The following is a 23584-nucleotide window of genomic DNA, read 5'->3' on the forward strand; positions in this document are numbered from 1 at the left end:
CTTGGCAACCAAAACCAGTAGTACAACACACAGAAGTAAGTTTTTAAAGTGGGTGATTATCAAAAGCTCAGTTTATACATTAACATAAATGAAACTAGACAAATGAGAACAGATGTTGTCTTGGGGCGATTATTTACCACTGCTAAAGCATAAAAGTGCAATAAATGTAGCTATTAGCATAGGAATGCTTTCATCCAGCTGAATCTCAACATCAGCTAAATTACAGGAGAAAGTAATAAACCTGAAGGTACCTTTTTGTTCTCCACACTATAAAAACAACATACAAAGTGAAAGCAGAACACCAGAAAAAGAAACCTTTGTCTCCACAACCACATAAAGAGAAGAAGCAGTGCCAAGTACAAAGCTTACATTTCACTCTACAGGTGAACTTAAAAAAAAAAAAAGACAGAAGGGTTCAGATCTAGTGATCTGATTACAGACCCATTCTGAAAGTGATTCATTTTATTTGACCTTAACATCTGGAGTGTAAATTTCCTTTTTCTACAGCCTAGTCTTGTCCTACTTTGTCAGAAAAAAAGGCAACAACAAGACTTTGCAACCTATGGAAGAGGTAGTATTAAGAAATGGGTTTTTTTCCAAGTAATTCTTGATTTGCTGATTCAGTGAAAATCCCTTCTGTTTTCCAAGTTGTTTTAATTAATATGGTATTAGGATGAGTGCTATACATGGTGTTGAGAATGGTCAGTGGTCAGCTGCAGAAACCTTGAGTTCTGTTTTTCATCTTGAAGCTAGACTAAATCTTAAACAAAAGAATTTAAATTAGAATCTCTTTCTTTGACTCTGTGATGATTAGTAGGTAAAAGAATGGAAATAGATGACGATTTTGCCTACTCTTAATGAGGAAAAAAAGAAAAAAAACAACAAACCCAAACAACAGTGTCACAATCAAAATTTGGTGGCACATGAATCTTCAGAACAGTAAAAGAGAAAGTGGTTTGCTCATGAATCTGAGAGTCTTTACTCTACAGGTGATGGAACTTTTCTGCACTTTGCTCAGCCATGTGCCAGAGAAGATTTAAACTCAGAGATCATCTTCAATTACACTGGTCACAGGCAGGAGAAATCACTTTTCTCAATTAGTCTAATGCAGCATTTAACACAAACCACTCTCTTACCCAACCTAAGATAACCTATATTACATAAACTGCATCTATTTTTATCTTGATTTCCATGGCATTTCTGATAATAGTTCCTCATGTCATTCAACTGATAAATAGCATATTATCACCAATTCTCAGTACTTTGTTGCAATAACCAGCTGTGCTCAATCCTGCACCTCTTCTGATTGTCTAAAATTGACTATGTTCACTTTGCAATGAGAATTGTTTTCCTCAAGGGCTCTGTGCTATTTACGTTCAATGGATACTCCCAGAATCGTACAAAAGCTCATCTTAAACACTTCCTCATGAAAACAGACAGAAAATACCTTTTTCTCTATTTCTGGAGGTCTTCCCTTTGTTTACATATAAAGTAATTGTCAAAGCCTCTTGGGAACCCTTCCAACATATCAGCCTATTTTTGAAGCACAGTCACAAAAACATATGTTTTGTGTAAAACAGGAATAAATTGCCAAAGACTTCTTGGCCTTTCAGTCCATCACTATGGCATTACAGCACACCAGAGTTCTGGCTAATCTAGGATTCATATGCCCACTACTTCCTATCCCAGAGAGTGTGCTGGAATTCATGTTTACAGCACAATAGTTTTTAACTAATCTAAATTCCTCTTTTTGACCATAAGCTCATGCTTTTCCTTTGCCAGCAATCTATTTATTGTACAGCACTTCTTTATGCAAAAGCATTATGGTATCCAACAATGGGAATAAACATACAAAACTGATTTGCATATTCACTTTTAGATAAACACACAGGATAAAATCCTAAAATAAACCTTTCAGAAAATCTACAGACATCTTTACTCTACAAAATAGAGGTAGTAATGTTCCAAAGACAGATGCCCAATAATTTCTGATGATTTACATTCCTAGTTGGGTCAGAGCAGGAAGTATGGAAACAACCAAAAATGTTCTCTCTACTGAGCATGAGGCATTGGGCAGCAAATATTCTGTATGCTGATATACAGCAGATGGAGACTTTGTGGAGTTTAATAATTCCTATTTTAAAAGCTGTCATCATTTATATTCCAGCATCATTTAAAAACCACATCTAGGATTGTGCTGAGCAAAATGGAAAGCAGACAGATCTGGCAGACCAGTCAATGACTGGAAAGAGAAAATTAAAAACATTGCCCAAGCATGGTCAGTTTTCAAATCAAGAGTTCCAAAACCACAGTTCAAGTCTACCTACAGCTAATGTTATGAGTTCCTAAGGCTGCAGACATCCACTTGGATGAAAAAGATAGCTTGCCTTAATTCAATGATTTAAAGTTGAATTCCATTCTCAGATACACTGGTCCATATGAGGAAAATTCTACTGTGTCAGGGAAGCTACTTCAGATTCCTACTGATTAAATGAGAAAAAATGATGGGCTGAAATCTGCTATCTGACTTTAACAGCTCAGAGAGTCACACAGAAATGTTATATATCTTTTCTAGGATAATTCTAATACCTCTCGTCTTGCATAAGGAAAAAATATCTGATAACATAACAGGGAATCTTTCTGGGGGGCACAGATTTGGGGTACCTTGTCATACCTGCTGACTAACTTCCCAGTGTCTGGTGCTCATAAGTATTCACAGTGGTCTTACCTTTTAGAAGTGAAGGATGGTCAACAGCTGCCAAGGCAACTTGCAAATCTAATCCTGGGACCACATTTGGTGGGAAATATGCCTTTAGCTCCTGCCCTTCCTCCAGCTGAGCTGCAGCAAAAGTGGCATTATGGTGCTTGGCTGTGCCCTGGTGTGTGGAGGGATAGAATGTAAGAAAATAGTGCAGAAGGCAGTCTCACACCTGAGGAGTTACAGCTGTACTGATCACCAAAGATTAGGAACAGGCCTGCCCTTAACAGGCCACAGCTGTGTCCAATAAGGAGTGCTACAAAAGAGTGGGGTAGCTGGTGAAGAAGAGAGGTGGAGTTGGTTGTGCTGGGAAGGAAAAGGAGTCAGTGCTGTGAGGAGATGCCCATGAGAAATCACCAAGAAAATACAGGAACTTTGCAATAAGATGACAGCACTGGTGCAGGGAAAGACACCCAACTTTTGAGCCTAACCAGACATTTCATTCCTGCTCTGACTCAGTAGCTTCAGCCAGGCAGAGCTGGACTGGTCACAGGCTTTTAGGGAAAGGACCATGGATGTCACTGCTTCTGGCTGTTACACACAACCCAGCCCCCAAGACGGATTCTAATCTGTGATTTAAATCTCAAAATAAAAATATACAATCAATCCACACAGAAATAGCAACTTCTATTCAAACTATTCCTACATACCAGTAATACATCAATGCTTCCTTCATCACCTTACACAACTATTAAGTCTTCGCTAAACATCAAGGTATTTGGGTTTTAAGAAGAATTGGATTTTGTTTTGGCAGTGTTTTTTTTTGGTTGGTTGGTTGTTTTTTGTTTTTGTTGTTGTTGTTTTCCTTTCCTAAAAATGAGCTAGAAAATCTCTTTAGCTTGTCAAGATAATTTTGTGTTTACCATATTAAAACTGCCTCTTTCACAACATTGGTTTAACATAATTTTTTCCCCTGCTATGCTATGTCATCATCTATTAGAGATAATGAAAGAACAAATGCAAATAAGTAGTCATTTAAAATAGTAACAGGCAGTAACACCTCTGTCAGGCAACCTTGGAATATCTGTCAGAATTTTAATCATCCATTATAAGAGGAAAGTAAGTATTCTTATGAGTAGTGATAAACACAACTCTCACTACTTTTAATATTGAAGGCCAAACTCTTTGCTATGGTAAACCAACCCAATCTCATAGCAAAGATACAATGTGATGTGTTGATATGCTAAGTTTGGCAATTCCTATATGAAATAAAGTTGAAGATGAATATACTTTATTAAATGTGACAGATACAATGGTGCCAAGTAGCTCAGCACAGAAGAACAAGACATTATCATAAAGTTTAGATGGGCAACTGCATTAACTTTCAAGTAAATTTGACTCACAGAGGCAATAGCTTTATCATCTCTGAGAAGCTGAGATGGTTTCTTATGGCTATCAGAAATATAAACTGCCATAACAGACAGGGTCTATGCCCGGACCAGGAGACTGCCAAAAAAGATTTGCATTAATATATGTAAACATTAAACCACAAACAGCACTGTAAAGGGCATATTTCAGTAGTTCTTTGCACTTGCTAGCTGTCTTCCAAAATATTCTGCATATAGTGTTTACAATAGGATTATATCATTCAAGCAACCAGCTACACACATGGGACAGGATGCCTGGACCTCTGAACTCTGCTTCTACTCCAGAACCAGCATTCTAATTAGGCTACAAAGAAGGAATTTAGAAACACTGCACAACCATCTGTCTAGGAAAAGCAAAGCTTAGCTGGGATTGAAACTGGCAAGGGACATCAAGGGCAACAAGAATAGTTTCTATGCTAAATATGCAAGGAAAGGTCTGGACAACAAAAACATGGGCCCACTAATAAACAGGGTGGATATGGCACAGTTGCTATAAAGAACATCTGAGCACCCTGGGCTGTTTAAAAGGCCCATAGCCAGTAGATGTGTGCCCATTAGTTATTAGACTGCATCTAACACCCTGCATCCTGTGTCATTCTCCCAGTGCCAAAAAAAGGGTGACAAACTGCAGAAAGCTCAGTAAAAAGCAATAAAGATGGTTACAAGCTAGAAAAACTCTCTTGTAAGGAGAAGGCGAGGGAAAGAGGCTTGTTCAGCATGCAGAAATCTGCTTTTCAGGAAACTAACAGAAACCGAAGGAGGAAACCATTGAGAAGACAGAGCCAGGCACTTCAAAGTGATACCCACTGAGAGGACAAGAAACTGCAGACTGAGGTTTAAACTGAATATATGGAGCACTTTTTTCACCCTGAGGACTTTGAAGAACTGGAACAAGTTGTCCAGAGATTTCATGCAGCCTTTGTTCATGGAGGCTTTCAAAACTAGATATTGAAGTCCTGAGCAACCTGGTGTGGTTTGTGGACCCTAGTTTGGACAGAAGGTTGGACTAGATGACCTACTGATGTACCTTCTAACCTCAGTCATTCTGTACCTGCAATTTAAATGTTTGTGTTAGTTGTCTACCATCCCATGTCCCACCTGTTCTCCTTGCCCTGTTCAGATGCTGTTGCAGTGCACACCTCAGCAAGGAGATCTTGCTGTTGCACTCAACACCCTTATTTACAGAGCCTGATCATGTTGGCTGCTGACAGAATTCAGTAGCATCACCACTAAGGCAAATGGAAGCACAAATGATCAATGTATATTAGCACTAACTCAGACTCCTGGTCATCTTGTTGATTTATTCAGGTTCAGAATCTATAGAGACACAGGTAGTCTTCAAAGGGCAACTTCAAAATTTATGCCTTCAGTATTGCTTCAATATGCCATTCCTCCAAATTTCACCTCCAAACTCTAATATTTTTCTCCTTCTTGAAATAATATGCATAGACTAAAACCACTTTTAATATATTTGCTTTTATGAAACCTGCTCTGTTGTCTTAAAAAACAGCTCCCCCTCTTCTCAAATAATTGCCCATTTAGAAAATGGGCAAGACTTTAAAAGTATTGGGGAATCATTTAACTGCCTAGGACACATTTTCTGAATTTCACCATAGCAATTATGGGGATGTGACTAAAGTTTCTAATCACAAACCAATTACATATTTTCAAAACTTCTACATCTACGCACAAAGAAACAGAGCAGTACCATGAAAAACCAGCATGCATAACTTCAAGTGATTGTACCACATTAGTCACCTTCTTAAAAGATTTCATACATCATCATGGTTTTACTCAGGAAGAACAAAATTTGTCACCTATTTTCTTAATAAGCTTTCTCTTTCTTTTTGAAAAGTTCAATCAAATGAATGGAGCTCCTCATAGAATAAGTCACTCCTTCAAAGGAGTGGGACACAGCAGGACCCTACCCATAACCAGAGGACTGAAGTTGTTCAGATTACTCATGTGAAAGCTCTTTACTTGCAGGACTAAGGCTTGAACTGTAAGTTTCTGAGATTTCCTGAAAATCCTTCCAAGCCTGGTGAAGTAATGTTCAGGGTTCTAATGCCATATCTTTGAACATATCTGGAAATAACTACTAATGAGAGCCGAAGTTTCTCTCTTAGCTAATCAGTTTAGAAGATGAAGTTCTAAAATCCTAAATGCCACGATGAAAATATATCCCCACAGACAGAAAGCAAGCACTGAATCTGGTATTTAGTTCTGCTTCTTAAGGCTGACTTATTTCAGTCACATCAGTCAGACAACACTATTTGCTAAAACCAAGAAACATCTATTGATTTGAACAGTTGCTACATGATGCTGATTGAGCAATGCCAGGCTATCTGAAATCAGAGTAATTTCCATCAACTCTTGAGAAATAAATCAAGGAAAATAGCATTTATGTTACCTATTTGATTAATTTTGAAACTCCTTTCATCTAAAAGACATCACTGTTTTGTAACTCCTTCTCTTATCTCCCCTTCCACATTACTTCAGTCAGCTCAACAGGACTATGCTGACAGGCAACTTGTCACAAGAGTAGGTGCTGTGGAACTCCAGCATAGGACATCTCCTCCCCATGAAAGAATAAATGGAGAAGAAATTACTTGTGCTGTGCCTTTGCTTTCCATTCATACACACTCCATAACTAAACTCTTCTAGTTTGCAGGCTGTTGGTTCCATAAATTTTCCACCTGTGATGAAGAATGAAGGCCACTGCAAATGTTAAGGCAATTCTCCTGGTGAGCACCCTCCAGACATTACTTACAGACTCAACTTTCCCTCTTAGTAGCTTCCTGTGTGAAGAAATTTTAAAAACTGGATAGTGTGAGGAAAGTCTGTCCTCAAGAATTGAGTTTGTGGACTTCATAGCTTTTAAACTCCACTGAGACCAGGGGGAAAATAAAATTGATTAATTGAATTGATCAACTTGTAACTGATCACTGAAATCCATCCCTGTGACTGAACCTCCGTGATTTTGTGTCTTTATTTTTGCAGGTTGTGCATACCTCAAACATACACTGCTTTCACTTGCCTCATTTAGAATTACACTGGAGTGCTCATATGGGGTCCAAATCAAAATCCTTAGAAAAATGGACCTCCTGTATTCTCCTATGCACAAGGTCTTACTTGATTTTATTCTTCTCATGTATAGATAAACCCTTCAACATTAAGCATCCAAGCATTTAGTAGATCAGACTCCCAGCCTTTTTGACTGAACAATGAAAAAAGTTTCATCAAACTTAAAAAGAAGTAGTGATAAACTAAGATAATGATTCAGAGTCTTCATTGGCAACCAAATGGCTCACAAAAGATACATATAAGTCTTTGAACGAATCACTTGCAATGAATCTTTGCACTTCCCTACATTTACCCCATCAAATATATTCTAACCACCATAAAATCCAATATGCAAAAATATACACACCATCTGCAGATACATAAGGAAGTTAAATCCAGCATGAATCTATGCATTTGAATCCCTAAATACTTCCATTATGTTTTATGATGTTAATTATAGACAGCATAGGGACTGAAGCCCAAAACTAAATCATGACTGAGATCACGTAGAGCCCATCTTTTTAATTCTTGCACAGAAATAATTCCATCTGCCATATTCTGCCATGCTGAAGAACTGGCTTCTGGTTTGGTACATTTAGGAGATATAAGGAATATAACTGCAAGGAAATACACTTTTCTTAACTGGACTTATTAGTTTTTATTGCACTAACTTGCAAATCATCGTATTTTTGTCAGAACCTTCTTTCCACTTGCCTTGTTTCATTTCTCTTAATGTTTTAAAAAATGGATCTTACTTTTTGGTAGTTAAATGTGACAGTCACATAAATAGTTAAATATGTTTAACTTCACAATCAAGTGAAAAACAGGCAATAAGAAAGACTGCTTTAAATGTCTGAAAATAAAAGGTGGAGAGAAGAGAATGATACTATAGCAGTGCTAGTTTTACAAACACAAAATTCAAGATGTTTCTCTTCTCAGACAGATTTAGTACAGCAGACTTGAAGTCAAGTGCAGAGAAATAAGTGATGCCAAGCAAACAGCAGATGAGAATTGTCAGCAGAAATAAATATTTTTATGTGAACAGAAACTGTACACATAAGGTACATTCAAAAATGTGAAAGGCCTTAGAAGGTGTGCCAGGGGAATGACCAGTTTCTAACCAGCACCTGACCCTATTCTATCAGCAAGCACACATTTTGTACTTAAAAATTCCAAGTATCACCTTCTTAAAACTCTGTCAATCTACTGACTTGTGTAAAAAAGATTCCAATGCATAAAGAGAGGAACCTGTGCAGAGGAAACTGAATTGCCATTGCAAGGACACCTTGATTTTTCCTGTTTTTTACTACAAATATACAAACTTTAGTACTGAAAGGAACTAAACACTTTTCAGTCCATTGTTCAGTGATTTCTCACATTCTATGAAGTCATTTTTTTGTCTATGTAGGTAATAAGAAACTAATTAAAAGGGATATTAATACCCTGCAATGCACACAGAATTAATCCAAGTCATAAGGACAGAGCATGTGAACTGGAATAAAGCAAACAGAAGTGAAAAAGCCATCCAAGAAATGCAATCACTATCACAGCTTCAGACTCAGAAACAAAATTAGAGTAAATTTTCCTTGACATGCTCAGAAAATTATATCCTGCATGCTAATGAAGACCGACCCAAACATTTCACCCTGATTCCTGTTATAATTATAATATATCAATAATTGTTTGCTACTAATAATGAATTTATATTATCTCCTCTAGTATAATTTCATTCTAGTGATAATGCATCATTTCTGATGTCATATCCCTGGACCTAAAAGAAAAATTACTACTTATTTTTGAATAGCAAGTTAAGACCAAGAAATATAGATTATTTGCTTGTATAGAATTATTAATTCTATACGGACAAGCCATCCAAACAAAATTTAGAGAGCATGAAACACCTAATAAATCCTATTGGAACATAGGGATTAACTGTTTTCACATGCATAGAGGTTCAGAAAATAGATCATTACCGAAAAAATTTTCATTCCAGCACGCTTCAAATCTCTGCAAATTACAGCATGTTTTTAAAGCCTTACACTTTACAAAATGCATCCACTGATTCAAGATACAACAACAGAAGTTCTGCACCTGGAAAACCAGCTACTAAGTATTGAAGTTACCCCATTAACCCTAAAGTTTTTTTTCTCCTCCACTGCTTGGAGCAAAAAGAGACACTTAAAAAATGAAAATCATTAATGTAAAAGGTGACAAGACAAAGGAGACCCATAGTTAATGGAAGATAATTTTAAATACAAATAACAACACTTTCAGCATGTATAGAAAGGAAGTTGATTTAGGAAGAGGAGACAGTGGAAAGTGACATTTATCTAAACTGATTCAAATATAAATATTCCAGACATACAGATCAGGTTCAAAGTTCAACTCTTGGAACATCCTATGAAACTTAACTTGGAGATTCTGTCCTAACCATTCCTTTCCTCCAAAACAGTATCTATACCTTTTGCTGTTGAACCTGTTAATATAACTTGGAGAAGTCAATGCACACCTGCCATGGAGAAGATCTGCTAGGACATATTTTGTAGATATATCACAGTAATCCAAAATTAGCACTTTATAGAACCTCTGTGTCAAGTTCACTGATGTACAGTGACTAATGTCCAGTTTAAAGTTAGTATTCCTTAGCACGGACTGATTCCTTCCTCTGGACCCCATAAATTTGCCTAATATGCATAAGCTGTGTTTACAGCAAAGTGCTTCACCTCACCCTGCTGCCATGGTGCTGAAGACACCACACATGTGTTCTGTGCCCTTGAGCATGGTATCAAAATAAGGGGAGGCACTGAACAAAAGCCAGGCTTAAATACTTGCAACATCCTGGGCTGTCTTAGTGAGGAGCCCAGCTAGCACATCTTGGAGGTGAATATTCCCCTGTTCTCTGTACTGCTGGGAGAGCTCTTAGTCTAGTTCTTGACTTCCCAGCAAAACAGAGACATGGAAATACTGGAGCAAGTCCAGTAAAGGGTCATGAAGATGACTAAGGGTCTGAAGCATCAATCATATAAGGAGAAGCTGAGAGAGCTGGAAATAGGAAAAAAAAAAAAGGAGCCTACAGAGAAGGCTCAGGAAGGTTGCCTCAATGTGTGCAAATAGCTGAGGGGAGAGTGAAAAAAAGATAAAAACAGTCTCCTCAATGGTATCCAATGAACAGAAAAAAAATTCAAATTAACAAAAATTCAAATACTAAGCATTTAATTTATTCATTTAAGTTTTTTGAATTCAACTCCTTTAAATAAATATTATTTTAACAAAATACTTATAAAGAAAAAAAAGGAAAGTGGCCAATGATTGTCTAAAAAGGTTGTGGAGTCTCCAAGTCGGGAACCAATCAAACCCTAACTGGCCCCAAGAACCTGCTTCAACTGACCCTGCTTTGGGCAGGGATTTGGACAGGATTGTCTACTTGATTTGTAGGTAGAGAGAGTTTCACCTTGCCCTTTACAGGTACCAAAGACCTACCACTCCTTACAGCATCAAATATAACTTCATTTTATCATGGAAAGATAACAAGGACCAAGCTCAAAAGAGCTTAAGGAACTCATCAGGGAAAGTGCATCACACCTTAGACCAACACCTGGAACAGGCAAATTTACCACATCAAAGCTGAAGTTTTCTTGATTCCAGTTACCGAAAGCATAGAAAATAAAGCAAGGGGAAGGATGAGTATGAATTTCACTGACGTCGTTAATTATGTTTGTAACTAATTGTAAAACTTTACGTATTCAAACATAAGTTCCTAAAGCTAAAATGTGCATTCATTGCACCTCATGAAAAATACATTGACCAGATTTGTCATTTGAAAGGTGACAGAGCAGTAACACAATTCTTATAGGTCTAGAGAAGAAGCAGCACAGCTGAAGTATTCAAAAGGATGACAAATCAAATGAGAGATCATGTTTTGATCAGGAGATCCTTCTGCTGATAGGAGATACAGAAGAAAAACAGTAGTGCTCTTCCTCTTTAGAGGTCTGGCATAACAGTGTAATTGAGTCCCAGATATACTGGGCACATGACTTCAAAAATTCACTGCACAGCACATTGCAAGTGTTCTTGGCTACAAGTGTCAGGAAAAAACAGAAGTGCATTGTGTGTCAGCACAAAGGTGCACATAGAGAAGCTCATGAAAGAAGTTTAGTCCTCTTTAACTTGTTCTGTAATGAGACTTTCTCAGTCTTACAAATGTCATACCATGACATCAACCTTGAGCCACATAAAGTAGAAAATACATAGTGCTTAAAAAAACATCTAAGCAGAGTTTGATTTTATTCTGAGCTTTTCCCTTTCCGTAGGTAAAGTTGAACTTTACAAAAATCAAAATACTTTTAGAGGTAGTGAGAAACTTTAATGTCCACTTCTGACTTTTAAAGAAAAATAGAAAATTCGCCTACGAAACACCAAAAAACAGAGCCAGAAGGTAGAATATGTTTAAACTTTACTGTTTTAGCCAATTTTCAGTGTCAGACTGACCTTTGAGAAAAAAAATATTTAGTGCACATTTCAAAACAAAACTATTTTAGAAATAACAGAAATAACAGGTATTTCAAACACTCCAGTCTTTTTCCTCCTGTAATTCAAAAGCAAGAAGAGAGCATCTGAAGTTGGGTATGTGCCCAGGCTGGTTCTCTTGCACTATGTCAAAGTTCAATGTTTCAGTGAAAATTGCCATGGAATAGATGTAGGTAAAAAACATTTATGCAGAAATTTAAGAGTTGGTGTGTTGGTTTGGGGGAGGGTGAGGAACAAGCATATCTGACAGCTTACCTTGACAGTAAAGGACCTAATATCCTGCTCTAAATGTACAAAAATACAGTTACTAACTGGTATCCTGAAGACAATAGCTAAGAGTTTGTCAGCAATCAGAAAGAAATACACCTTCTTCTTATATAAAAGGAAAGATGCAAAACTTAAGATCACTTAACAAAGTGGAACCTCAAAAAAAATCAGATATTTGTACTGACGTATAATGGTGAGGATCAGAGTTATGTCAACATCTTCAGCGATTATGAGAATGCCATTGCAAAACCAAACAAAAAAAATCACAATAGTATACTCCTTTTGGATGCCAGGAAAGTGGTCAGAAATCCCTCCAAAATATTAAAATATTATAACTACATCTGCAGTCTTTAGCACAATTATCAAGGTAACTACAAAAAGTAACTGAAAAAGTAAAAACATGCATTAAAATAGTATGCATAAGGACAAGATTTCATATGCTCAATTTCTAATCTCTGTACATGACAGCTGGACCATTTCCAATCTGAAGGCTGTTTGCTAAGGAAAAAAAGAGGAAAAACAAAAATAAAACCCAACAACAACAAAGAAATTTACTAACCTAGAAATACTAAAAACAGAAGACCACCAGATGGTCCTTCAGTCTTGTCCTTAGAAGCCTAAGTTACCTCACTGTCTGAGTGATTTCATTAACCTCTAAAACACAGGTGGAAAACTAATTCACCTCATCATTCTTCTCAGTGAGTGTTCTGGTCTAATACAACCTACTCTTACTTTTTTTTCTTTCTAGTGATGCAAAAATAGATATTTTTCCCCCTTTCCCCCCAGTTCAACAGCATTTTGTGTAAAATTCAGCCAGAACAGTTCAGCAGCAGCTAATCCCCCTCCTCAACATCAGCCTGTGACCTCCTGTTTCAAATGCTGCCAGACAGCATCTCCAGCAGCTTACAGGCATGAATCTAATCCTTTCCACTACTACATAATGCCTTAGGTTCCCCTCAGCCTCCATCCTTACTCTCAGTAATACTGCAGAAATCAATTTAATAGATACATCACATTCAATCTAAAGTCACATTTGTTCTCATTCTGGTCCACTGAACTATTTGTTTTTCAGCAAAATAAAAATAATTACTGTCTCTTTAAACGACACAATCTTTTCATTTACTCACGGAGAAATATTAATGTGTAGAATACAAAAAGAAATCAGGCAAATGCCCCCTCTTGCTCATTTCATCTTTTCCTTACATACGAATTTTTATTTTTACAGCTGGCCACACATCTTGCAAACAGTTAAAACTAGTTGCAAAATTACTTTGATTACACTTATGTCATCCCATTAAGTCTAAAATCACCCCACAGTAGTGGAAAACAAGGGATTTTATAGAATTTATTTGTGTGAAGTGTTGACCTTTCTTTACCAATATGCTGCTGTGGTGTGACAACATTTGACTTTTGGTCAGCAGAAACATGACATGAAAATTTAACAAATGCAGGAATTGGAACTTAACTTCTTTAACATAAATAGCCTTGTTCTTCAATAAATGAGACCACAAAATGTATGCAAATATTTAAATTGAAAGTATATTGCCTTCTCAGAATATTATTAAATACTACAATATCTATCTGTCCTGTTACACTCAATCACAGTGACAAATATTCAGGGAAAAATATCCTGGTTTTAGACACAAAATCCTCTGATATTTTTCAAAATGCTATGATTACATTTTTTCCTTGGAAGAACACCAGCTTTTCATAGTCTTGGAATATTAAAAAAATTCATTTGAAGCTCCCCTCTATTAGGGAATCCATCAGAACACCAAAACTACATGAAGGTTCTTACAAAAAGCTAAATGCTTTACATTTTCATGGTCACACAACTTCTGACAGTGTCTCCAATATCATCAATGTGCTCAGAAAGTATAGAATGCCATACCTGGCCACCAAAAAACCCCCAAAATTAAGGCACTTAGCATACAGCAGATTTTGTCTGTTTGCTTAAGATAATCTGGAAGTGGATCACTGGGTCTTATATCGACATTAACTAAAACTCACAGCAATAGTTAAAGTCTCTAAAGTATGTATTTTTTGTATCTCAATAAAGCATGACCAAAAAGGGATAATGCTGTAATGGAAAAGAAAAACATGAAATACCTTTATCTCAAGAAATAAATTCTCTTTAAATTACTATTATAAAGTTGAGTAGAAAAATTCAAAAAGCTGATACCAGCTTAGCTTTCAAAGGACTTCTTCCTCATTCAATAATGGGACACCAACCAAATTTCTAATGAAGTAACAGAGAAGAAAATCACCTGGCTCAAGGCCAGGTCAGTAATTTTCCTGATAATCTGTTTTACATTTGTGACTCCAGCTTGACTGTCTCTAACAGACATAGTCTATAAACTATCTGCACAGGAGAAAAATAAACCACACACAAAAATCAGCACTGGAAGCTCTGCATTAATCACTCACCTAAGAATTTCATCTTTCAGAACTGCAAAGGCATCAAGATGGAATAAATGTATATAAGTAAAGAACTCATTGCAAATTAATTCCAAGTGGATAAAAAATAGGCAGATAGACAGGAGCTGTGTGTGCCAGCAGCAGTGCTGCTGCAGACATCCCTTTGGATTTCACACCATCAGTGGCCATTACCAACATTAATAAAAGCCATCTGGCCTAACATGGATTTATGTCTATATCTCATTGTTGGTTTCAATGGAGTTCCTTGTTCAGAGCAGTTATTTGGAAACTTTTCGAGACAAGAATAAAGGAAACAAATAGCAAGCAATTAATCATGGTAATAGTCCTTCCAAAGGTCACACTATTACTTTGAGCAATGAGACCAATCTTCACTCCTTGAATTTAATTTCAGGGAGAAAAAACAAACCTAATTTTATGGTCATAAATACTGAAAGGGAAAATCAACAAGAATGCAATCTTGTAACTCATGCGTTGACTAATAACCACAGAGATCTCAGATGCTGTGCTTTCAAATATTGTCCCAAGATCACATTCAGAAATAACCCATCAAAACCTGACTGCCAAAAAAATGAAACTGCATTAGTGTATAATTTGCTCTGGAGTAAGCAGCCCCACTGAACTGCAAGACACAAGTTCAGAGACAGTTGTGAGAAAGTAAGGATGTTTTCATTCCCCTCTACAATGGAATGGATGATGGAGAATTCAAACAAAACCATCACAGACATCTACTGAATAGGTTATTTGGATGCAGTGGTTCACCTTGTTGAACCTTGAGTGCAGAATCATGGGGTCTTGGAGGAAATTGGGAGACAAGAAGCTTGATTGCACCATGGCAGAAACAGGCTTGAGATGACAACGAGAGTCCTGAAGTCACATGTGTATTTGCAGGTCTGTATTTTGCATATAAAACCATTGAAGAAGAAATAAACTTGGCAAACCACCACCACATCACACTTGACCATGATCAGGCTTTATTCTTGTAATTAATTTAAGTAGCTGTAGCTGATATGCTTAATGCCAGGCAGTACTGCCTCTGGTTGAACTAATCTCAAAGACACACCTAAATCAGACCCCATAAGAGGTTTCCACATCTGGACTTCAAAGGGGTTTAAACAGAAGTGAGACACTGCCCAAAAGGAACAGCTCAAGACATGTGCAGAAGACAAGAGTTCAGGCCTCTGTAAAATCATCAGGCCAAAGCAGGGTTTTTTGGAACAGGATTAGCTGAGGCATCAGAGAAGGACATGAGCTCCTAACATCCTTACAAGTATTTGTCTGTATTGAAGCACTTAAATGCCTCTGCAAATGTGAAACACCAAAATGTAACTTTGTTGAAGAAGCTTAAGCTCTTCAACCTTATTTAAAAAGTGAATTCAGGCATTAAATTTTAAAAAAAAATATTTATCTGTGTTCAATTTTGACTACATCATCCATCAAAGAGTCATTCCATATTAGCCCTTCTATTTCCATATTAGCCCTTCTATTCTGTTCATATACACAATATATGTGCTTTATAGGCAAAATGGAAGAGGTGAGTCATTCTGCTATGAAAAATATTTCCATTTCAATATTTTTGTCTGTCATGCATATTGAATAAGTTAAAAAGAAAAGTAAGATACCTAATTAGAAGTGAGATTAATTTCATTCTGACAGTCAAGAAATACAGTGGGGTTTTTATCATCTAACATGCACTCTGTTTTTCAATGCCAGATTTTATCTTTCAAAGTAATAATTATCAGTAGTTTTAATATTTTCTCAATTATAAAGAATTATCATTTAATGGATAAAATTTCCATAAATGTTAAGGAGTACATTGTGTTAGCCTATTATGTTCTGTATTATTTAGTTACTTTATTAAACAGTAATAGCATTCACTTTCTTACAATCAAAATTTTAAAAGGTGCTTTAAGGGGAGAGGGAAGAAGCAGAGAAGATAAATTATGCAACTGAAAGGAGTGATTGTTTTTCTCTTTGTCTCTTTAGTGCAAATTCTTCTTCACTATGTTTCCCAGACACCATCTGTTTCCCAAACAACACATCACCAAACATAAAAGAGAAGATAGGAGCTCCTTACAGGAGCTAAACCTGCCAGTTTGCAGAGCAGTCTGAGCTTTTTCAAGCAGGAAATACATGACAGTACAGAGCTGTTAATTAATTAAAGATAGGCAATGGGTGTCACCTCAGATGGTGCAGTTCACTATTTTAGGGATTTTCATTAGAATAATACATGGATTATTACTTTTTAATGTTACTGCACACTGTATAAAAAGTCCAAAGCACATTTGGGCATTTAACAGCAGGGTTTGATTCATTTAGATAAGGTTTGGGGGTTTTTAAAAATTATTTTTTAAAGCCTGATTTTGAAGTTTAAGGGCACACTTACTCAGGCCCTCAGTCCATTTAAAATATCAGTGAAGTCTTGGAAAAACAGAATCTAGGAGAATTATTTACACTGGTTGCTCATCCACCCATGCCAGTTGCCTTTCTGCAGGATTTTGGGAGGAGCTAGAAAAACACAAGATGTATCCAGGTACATGACACCATGCCACCACCCTTCATCTCCAGAGAGGCTTATATCAGTTCCAAAATGCTATTTACTGCTACTTCTAGAAGTTCATACTGGAAGAGCAAGGTACCCATTTTTCACCTGGTTATGATATGGAGTTTAATGATGGCACTGTGCTTACTTTAGGAAAAAAAAAAAATCATTTAAATTTTTTATTTTCCTTCTCTCCATAGTCTGTGGGAACAAGAAAAAAATTATTTAGTAAAGTCTCATAAGTAGGAGTGGTAAAATGAGTTATCAGAAAAACACTTAAATTCTTTTGGCAAATGATACAACTATTTATAAAACAGAGATATATAAGAATATAGATTGGACAGAAACCATCAAGCTTTATAGATTCCTGTAATCATATCCACAAAGACAAAATGATTTCACACAGAATACATGTGTCATAATAAGCATATTAAGAAATATCACTGTAAAATTGTTTACATTATGTATTCTGATCATATCTCTAACAGATTATATCTTTTTCAAACAACAAATCCTTCCCAAGTCAGAGATATGATGTGTCTCCTGCCCTTCCCCAGTTCTCCCTGTCCTTCAGCATCATTCCAAACTTTTCTTCCCTTTCCGTAGCCCCAGTAATTTATTTCACACATGGAGCATTCTTTACTTCCCAGTGCCTTTCCAGGTAATTTTATAGCTATCAGTAGACTAAAAAGTGCTTCTGTTGTTCTCCAGGTAGTTCTATTAAATTAAATCCATTAGCATGGTCACATATACACACTTCACATTTTCAACTCTTTCTGTTCATAACATGATTCTATTAAGATGTTATCCTTCATATTGCCCACATAGAATCTAAAAATCTTATTTTTCCTTAGTTTTGCTTTTAAACCACCTTTTTTTTACATTTTATTACTGCATTAATTTATCACAGGTTCTACATTCCTGACCTCAACATATTTAATTACATTATAGACAACCGTCTCTGCTCCTGCTCAATATTCTGAACAGTTCACTGAGTTTTAAATGCACAAAATGGTCGTTGCCACACATTTCATTTCTGGCTTCAGCAGTTGTGATCTTGTGCTTTGTTACTAAAAATAGAGCTGCTTCCAACTACCTGAGCTGAAAAGCTAATTACAGAGCTGGTAAACAGTTCTCCTCCCCATTGAGCAAATGGCAGAATAAGGAGTCTGCTAATGCACTAGGGCTCCCATGGTCCTGTGGGTCTCTGAAATCTATCAAGTGTCATTTATTTAATCATTTGTGGCTGTTTGCATCATGAATAAATTACCATTTAAGTAAATAAGTGTTTGACTGTTGTAGCAACAAATCAGGGAGAAAAAGAACAATCAGCTCATTTTAAGAAAATGTATTCTGGCATAATTCTCTGCTTGCAAAAATCAAAACAATTTCACTGAAGTAAATAGCATATTGTTGATTTTGACTAGGTAAGAGTCTAGTTATATTTTCTGCAGTAGAGGGGTTATTAGAGGACTGACTGTTTGCAGCAGCTTAAAGACTTTTTTGATAGTTATTTCTGTCACATACAGACAAGAACAAACAACTGCCACTGTAAGAAAGCACTTTCTTCCCTTAAAAGTACTCTCAGCCCAGTCTGCAGTACAGCAGCACATTGGCTGGAAAAAATTCCCTGCTGAGAGATCTGAAGGTAGAAGTGCCCATGGGGTTTAGCTGCTCCTCTGCATTTGACAATGAAACACTGGTTTCCCTGTTCCATTGGACTGATCCTTATCATGTAGCCTAATAACAAGCTTTGTTGGCAACAAGAGTTCAGCCATCACTCAGTCAATAAAACTCCACTCATTTTCAGCCATTACTGAGGGAACAAAATGTAGACAACACATAAGCAACTGTCAGAATAACTGTGATACAGCTGCACACCCAAAGCAAAACTAAGATTATGTTTAAGATGCAGTATATTTATTCATCCAAAATCACTTCTGGGGCCAAGATAGCATATAGCTTCTGGAATTACATTTTTTTATCTGAATGCACAGTATAGGAATAAAAGAAATAGGTAGAAAACCACCAGAAAGATCAATTTTAAAAAGCATTTCTATTTCTCCTTCTAAGTCCCAAAGAAAGAGACAAGTAAATAAAACCTCCAAGACAGCACTGAACACATTAGAAGAATTTGGTGGACAAAAAGAGTATGCAAGTGAGCATAAACTATTTGCTCATCATCATGGTTCTGTCATGTAAAAGGTATATACTATATACTGTGCATCCAGGGACAGAATTGCTATCTGACCATAAATGCATTATTTACACAGCACATTGGGAGATGAAACTATGAGCTCCCTGCTCTGTCTGTCCAATCTTTATGAAAAGGAGAGTCAGGATGCTCTCAGCCAAGTAAACCACCCCCTATTGTGAAGGAAAAGTACATTGCCACTTTCTAGCAAAAGTAAGTGGAAAAAAGAAGACAAGACAGAAAATGTGGACAGAGGTGGAAATGTGTAGTAAAAGGAAGAAAAATATGCAAGCAGGAGCCAAAAGAGAAACAAAGAAAGGCATGAGGAAGTCAGACTAAGGAAAATCATTCATATTTCAAGCTCTGGATATTTTAAAGAGCAGAATCAGAGGGGATCTTCTAAAAAACCAGTGATGGAAAAACAGAAACAGAGTATCAGCCTTCTCATCTTAACCAGAAGAAACCAAGGTACCATGTCTGCACACCAAAGGCAGTCCCACAACATCACAACTAAGCCAACACTGAAGAAGACAAGTCATGCACGAGGACTTGAGTAGCTGTCATTTGAGCAATGTTTCACCAGAACTGACACATCTTGTTTCCATGGTGTATGCATACTACAGAGCCCCTAGAGAAAGTCATTAGCATCTTTCACAATTAAATCCATATAATTGTGTGTGTGTGTATTCACAGACTTGGATAATGATGGAGTGTGTGTGTTTGATGGTATTCAGTGCATAAACAATGTTAAAAATCAACTGAACCCCAATTTTCAATCCCTGATCAATCTTCTTCCTGCAGTTTCAGACATTTCTTTCTGACCTAAATGACCCCAAATGCATTAGACAACATATTCATGTGTTGGATAAAATGTGCTCATTATATTAGAAAAAAGACCTCTCAAATGACAGTATATTCCAGAAAATAATACACAAAGAAAGGCATATGCAAACATCATAAGCAGTATTTTCCCTGCAATATGCTATTTCTTCTCACATTTATTCTCACCTTAGGACAGAGATATGATATCCTTTAACCCTGACCCTGGCAGTCATTTGTCATTTATTCATTCAGATTTCAAAGGCAGAACACCAACTGCCACAGTCCTCATGTGCTGCACAGACCAGCTTAAACAATTCAACTACTCACAAGGATTTTCAGTTGGTCTGCTTCTGTTGAATTAAACTTGCCAGATTCATAGGGCAAATAAGATGTGCCTCCAACTTTCCATTAAGCTAGGATAAAATTTCCAATCCCCTTGTAAAATAAATTACATGGAGAAAGGAAAGATAAAAACATGCAATGCAAGGAAATTGTTGAAAATAAGTTGTGTAATTCTTTTAAATATGAGTAGCTGTCTCAGGCAATCACAAAAAAAGCACTTCCAAAGTGACAGTCTTTAATGAATGAAGTAACTTTGTGAGCCTTGTATTGTTCTTGCCAAAAAATTACATCTTTCACCACACAGGTATCACTCAAACTTCAACCTTCCTAATGAATGCATTAGCATATGCAAAGACTCCAGAGCCAGAATGAGATTGATAGAATAAATTTATCATGTATTAACAGGAGGGAAGGGCAATAACTAAGCATTAACACATTTCTTCATTCAAGAGTTTTTTGGATCAGAGGCACTGGTTAAAGAAGCACAGATTAGGAGACAACTCTGAGGTATAAGAAAAAGCTTATAATAGACAAAATACAGTAGTTTGCTGTGTCGTAGTAGCACCAGTTTCAAATGAGTTCATAACCACATCTGCTTATGTCTCAAAGCCCTAGCAACCACCTCTACCAGACCTCCTTAATACACCAAAAATTCATCAGCGCTATCTGACAAGTAACAGTTTCATACAACACAACTACTTAATTTTAAAAGACTTCAGATGAGGAAATGCTCAATAAAATTTCTAAACAATTCAAAAGCTAAAAACCAGCTATTTATGTCTCCACAGCACAGGGAACCTGTAAGTAGGAACACAGGGCAAATATAGATTCCATCACCTTACCTCAGCTATGTGCGGCATTGGGTTAAATCCACAGAGATTGCACACAACTTTCTTGCACTCAGTACAGGTGTTAAAGTTGGGGGGATCCTTAGAACCAATATTTAGTGCAGTTTTACAAAGAGGACAAGACATTTCAGGTTGTTTAGCTTTCTCTGGTTCCAACATCCCATCGGGTTTCTTAGCTTCAGCAGCTTGAGGCTTGCTATCTTTAGCCAAACCAGGTTTCTTTTCTAAATCAGATCCTTTAGTTAAAACACTATCCCCTTTCGATGGCTCTGATTTTTCAGGAGGCTTGGCTTCTTTCTTTACAGGAACAGCTTTTGGAAGAGGCTGAGCCTGAGCAGCCTCTTTGGGGGCTGCTTGAGGGGCTGGAGGCTGGGGAGGAGGCTGGGGCTGCTTTGCTGCAGGACCAGGTGGAGGGGGGCCCGATGGCTGAGACCCTGTCTGACCTGCTGTGGAAATTAAATTTGAGGCCTGGCTGAAGAATGAAGCTCCAAATCCAAAGAGTTTCCCAGTAACTGTTTCTTGTGGTGTTGTAGGCTGAGGCTTAGGGGCATCAGTGATGCCTCCCAGGTTAAGGCTGAAGCGCCTTGACTGCTCTGGAGTTTTCTGAGGTGGCTGGGGCTGAGGTGCAGGCTGTGCTGGCACTGGCTTGGCTCCTGCCCCTGCCTGTGGGCCCTTGGGAGCTGGTTTTGTATCAGGCTTTGGGGCTGCTTTTGTTGGTAACTTTTTAGGCTCATCTTTTGTTTGCGTTGGCTCAACAGGCTTTTGAGCTTTAGCATCTGGTCTAGCCCCAGGCTGAGATGCAAGCTTGGGATCTGACTTCTGCCGGGACACTTGTGGAACAGGTTTGGAATCTGGTTTATCCCCAGCTGGATGTGTGTCCTGGGATGGCTTTGCAAGCTCAGGCTTTGGGGAGTCAGTCACTTTCTGCTGAGTTGGTGGTCTGGGGCCTGCCAAATCCTGCTTCTGCTCTGGCGCTACAGAGGTAGATACAGTGTCTGCCGTGGGCTTCTGTACACTGGGTTGTTTTTGCTTATCTTCAGCCTGTGTTGGCTTGACTTGATCAGATTTTGGAGTGGCATCTATATGCTGGGAAATTTCAGTGGGTTCTGCACGGGGTTGTTTTGATTTTACAGGAGGAGACCCAGGCAAGGGTGTTTGCTTTTTTTGTGGAGGAGGTTTTTTCGAATCTGCTGACTGTGAAGGATCAGGTTTTGGAGTTACATCTTTCTTTTGAACAGGCTGTGGCTGGGGAGATGGTTTAGCTGTTGATGGTGGAATGGGTGTCTTCTGTTTGGGTGCAAGTGGCTGTGGCCCAGGACCATGACCTGGTCCTAGGTCACCTCCCAATGTTCTTTGCATCTGGCAGTTTAAACAGAGCCATTCATTGATCTGAAAAAAAAAAAAAAAAGGCAATTATAACTAAGATAAGACAAAGTTAATAAAATAAACATAATAATAAGTTATTCTAATATAGGACTTGCTCCAATATTTTAAAATTCTCTGTAAAAAGGGAGAAATACCACTAATAATGTTTTGCAATTAACATGCACAGCTGATTATTTTCATTCTTCCCCACATCGCTGTGAGTCAAGCTATCACTGAGCCCATGATTCTAATGGCTTCACATTCAGTTTACACACAGCTGAATACTGAAGGATAAAAACCCATCAGAATGAAAAAAATGCATTGGAATTTCATGGGACCCAATGAGTCATTTACAGCAATGATTTGCCAGAATAATGACAAATACTGCTAAAATAGTTTAACACATCAAGTCTGCTGACAGAAAACAATAATCAGAATTATTAAAACACAGTAAATGCATAATTATCTTTAAGCATACATCTATCAAGCTCTTAATGCAGCTTATGCTTTTGGTAATTGTTTAAATTACAGAGCACAGGTATTGGCAGTACATATGTATCCAATGAATTAGCCGCAGAGGTGTGTAAACGGTATAAAACAGACTTTTGAATTACCACCAGTTTCAGGGGGCAAATGTTCATCTAAAATCAGTGATGAGCTTTTCCTGAGCCCTGATGGTATTTCAAGAGCCATAATCAGGTTTCTCAACTCCTTTGATATTAGAAGTTTCTAGGGTAATTACTGTATACAACAGGGTCCTCTTGTCACACAGAGAAGAAGGAATAATGCAAATAATGCATGTTTCTCATCAGTTATAGTACCTCACAACTTTTAAACATTTTTTATCATTCCCAAGTAGTGTTATATGAGAGGGAAACCATATTTCTGATAAGCCCAGCTTCACCATCTGAGACAGGATCAAATTGCCTAAAACATGTGGTCACATGCTACTTTCCACACTTTCCATCACTAGCAGAAACATTATAGGCAGCAAAAATGCCATTCAATATGGTACAGAGTCTCATGGGCCTCCACCTGCAGGAGTATATTTGA

At 37.3% G+C, this 23584-nt stretch overlaps 1 protein-coding gene across 9 annotated transcripts in view; it reads right to left on the minus strand.

The window, feature by feature from the left end:
* PCLO (piccolo presynaptic cytomatrix protein) overlaps positions 1–23584 on the minus strand; it is a 323553-nt gene that overhangs the window by 281502 nt on the left and 18467 nt on the right. For all 9 annotated transcript variants that reach the window (XM_071424030.1, XM_071424028.1, XM_071424025.1 and 6 more), the window contains exon 3: positions 21161–22555. In XM_071424030.1, coding sequence (XP_071280131.1) covers positions 21161–22555 — 1395 coding nt within the window. The remainder of the gene's footprint in view (positions 1–21160; positions 22556–23584) is intronic.

This window comes from Agelaius tricolor, unplaced genomic scaffold (assembly GCF_023055355.1).
Source record: "Agelaius tricolor isolate 1412-34295 unplaced genomic scaffold, bAgeTri1.0.p SCAF_3, whole genome shotgun sequence".
NCBI classification, from domain to species: Eukaryota; Metazoa; Chordata; class Aves; order Passeriformes; family Icteridae; genus Agelaius; species Agelaius tricolor.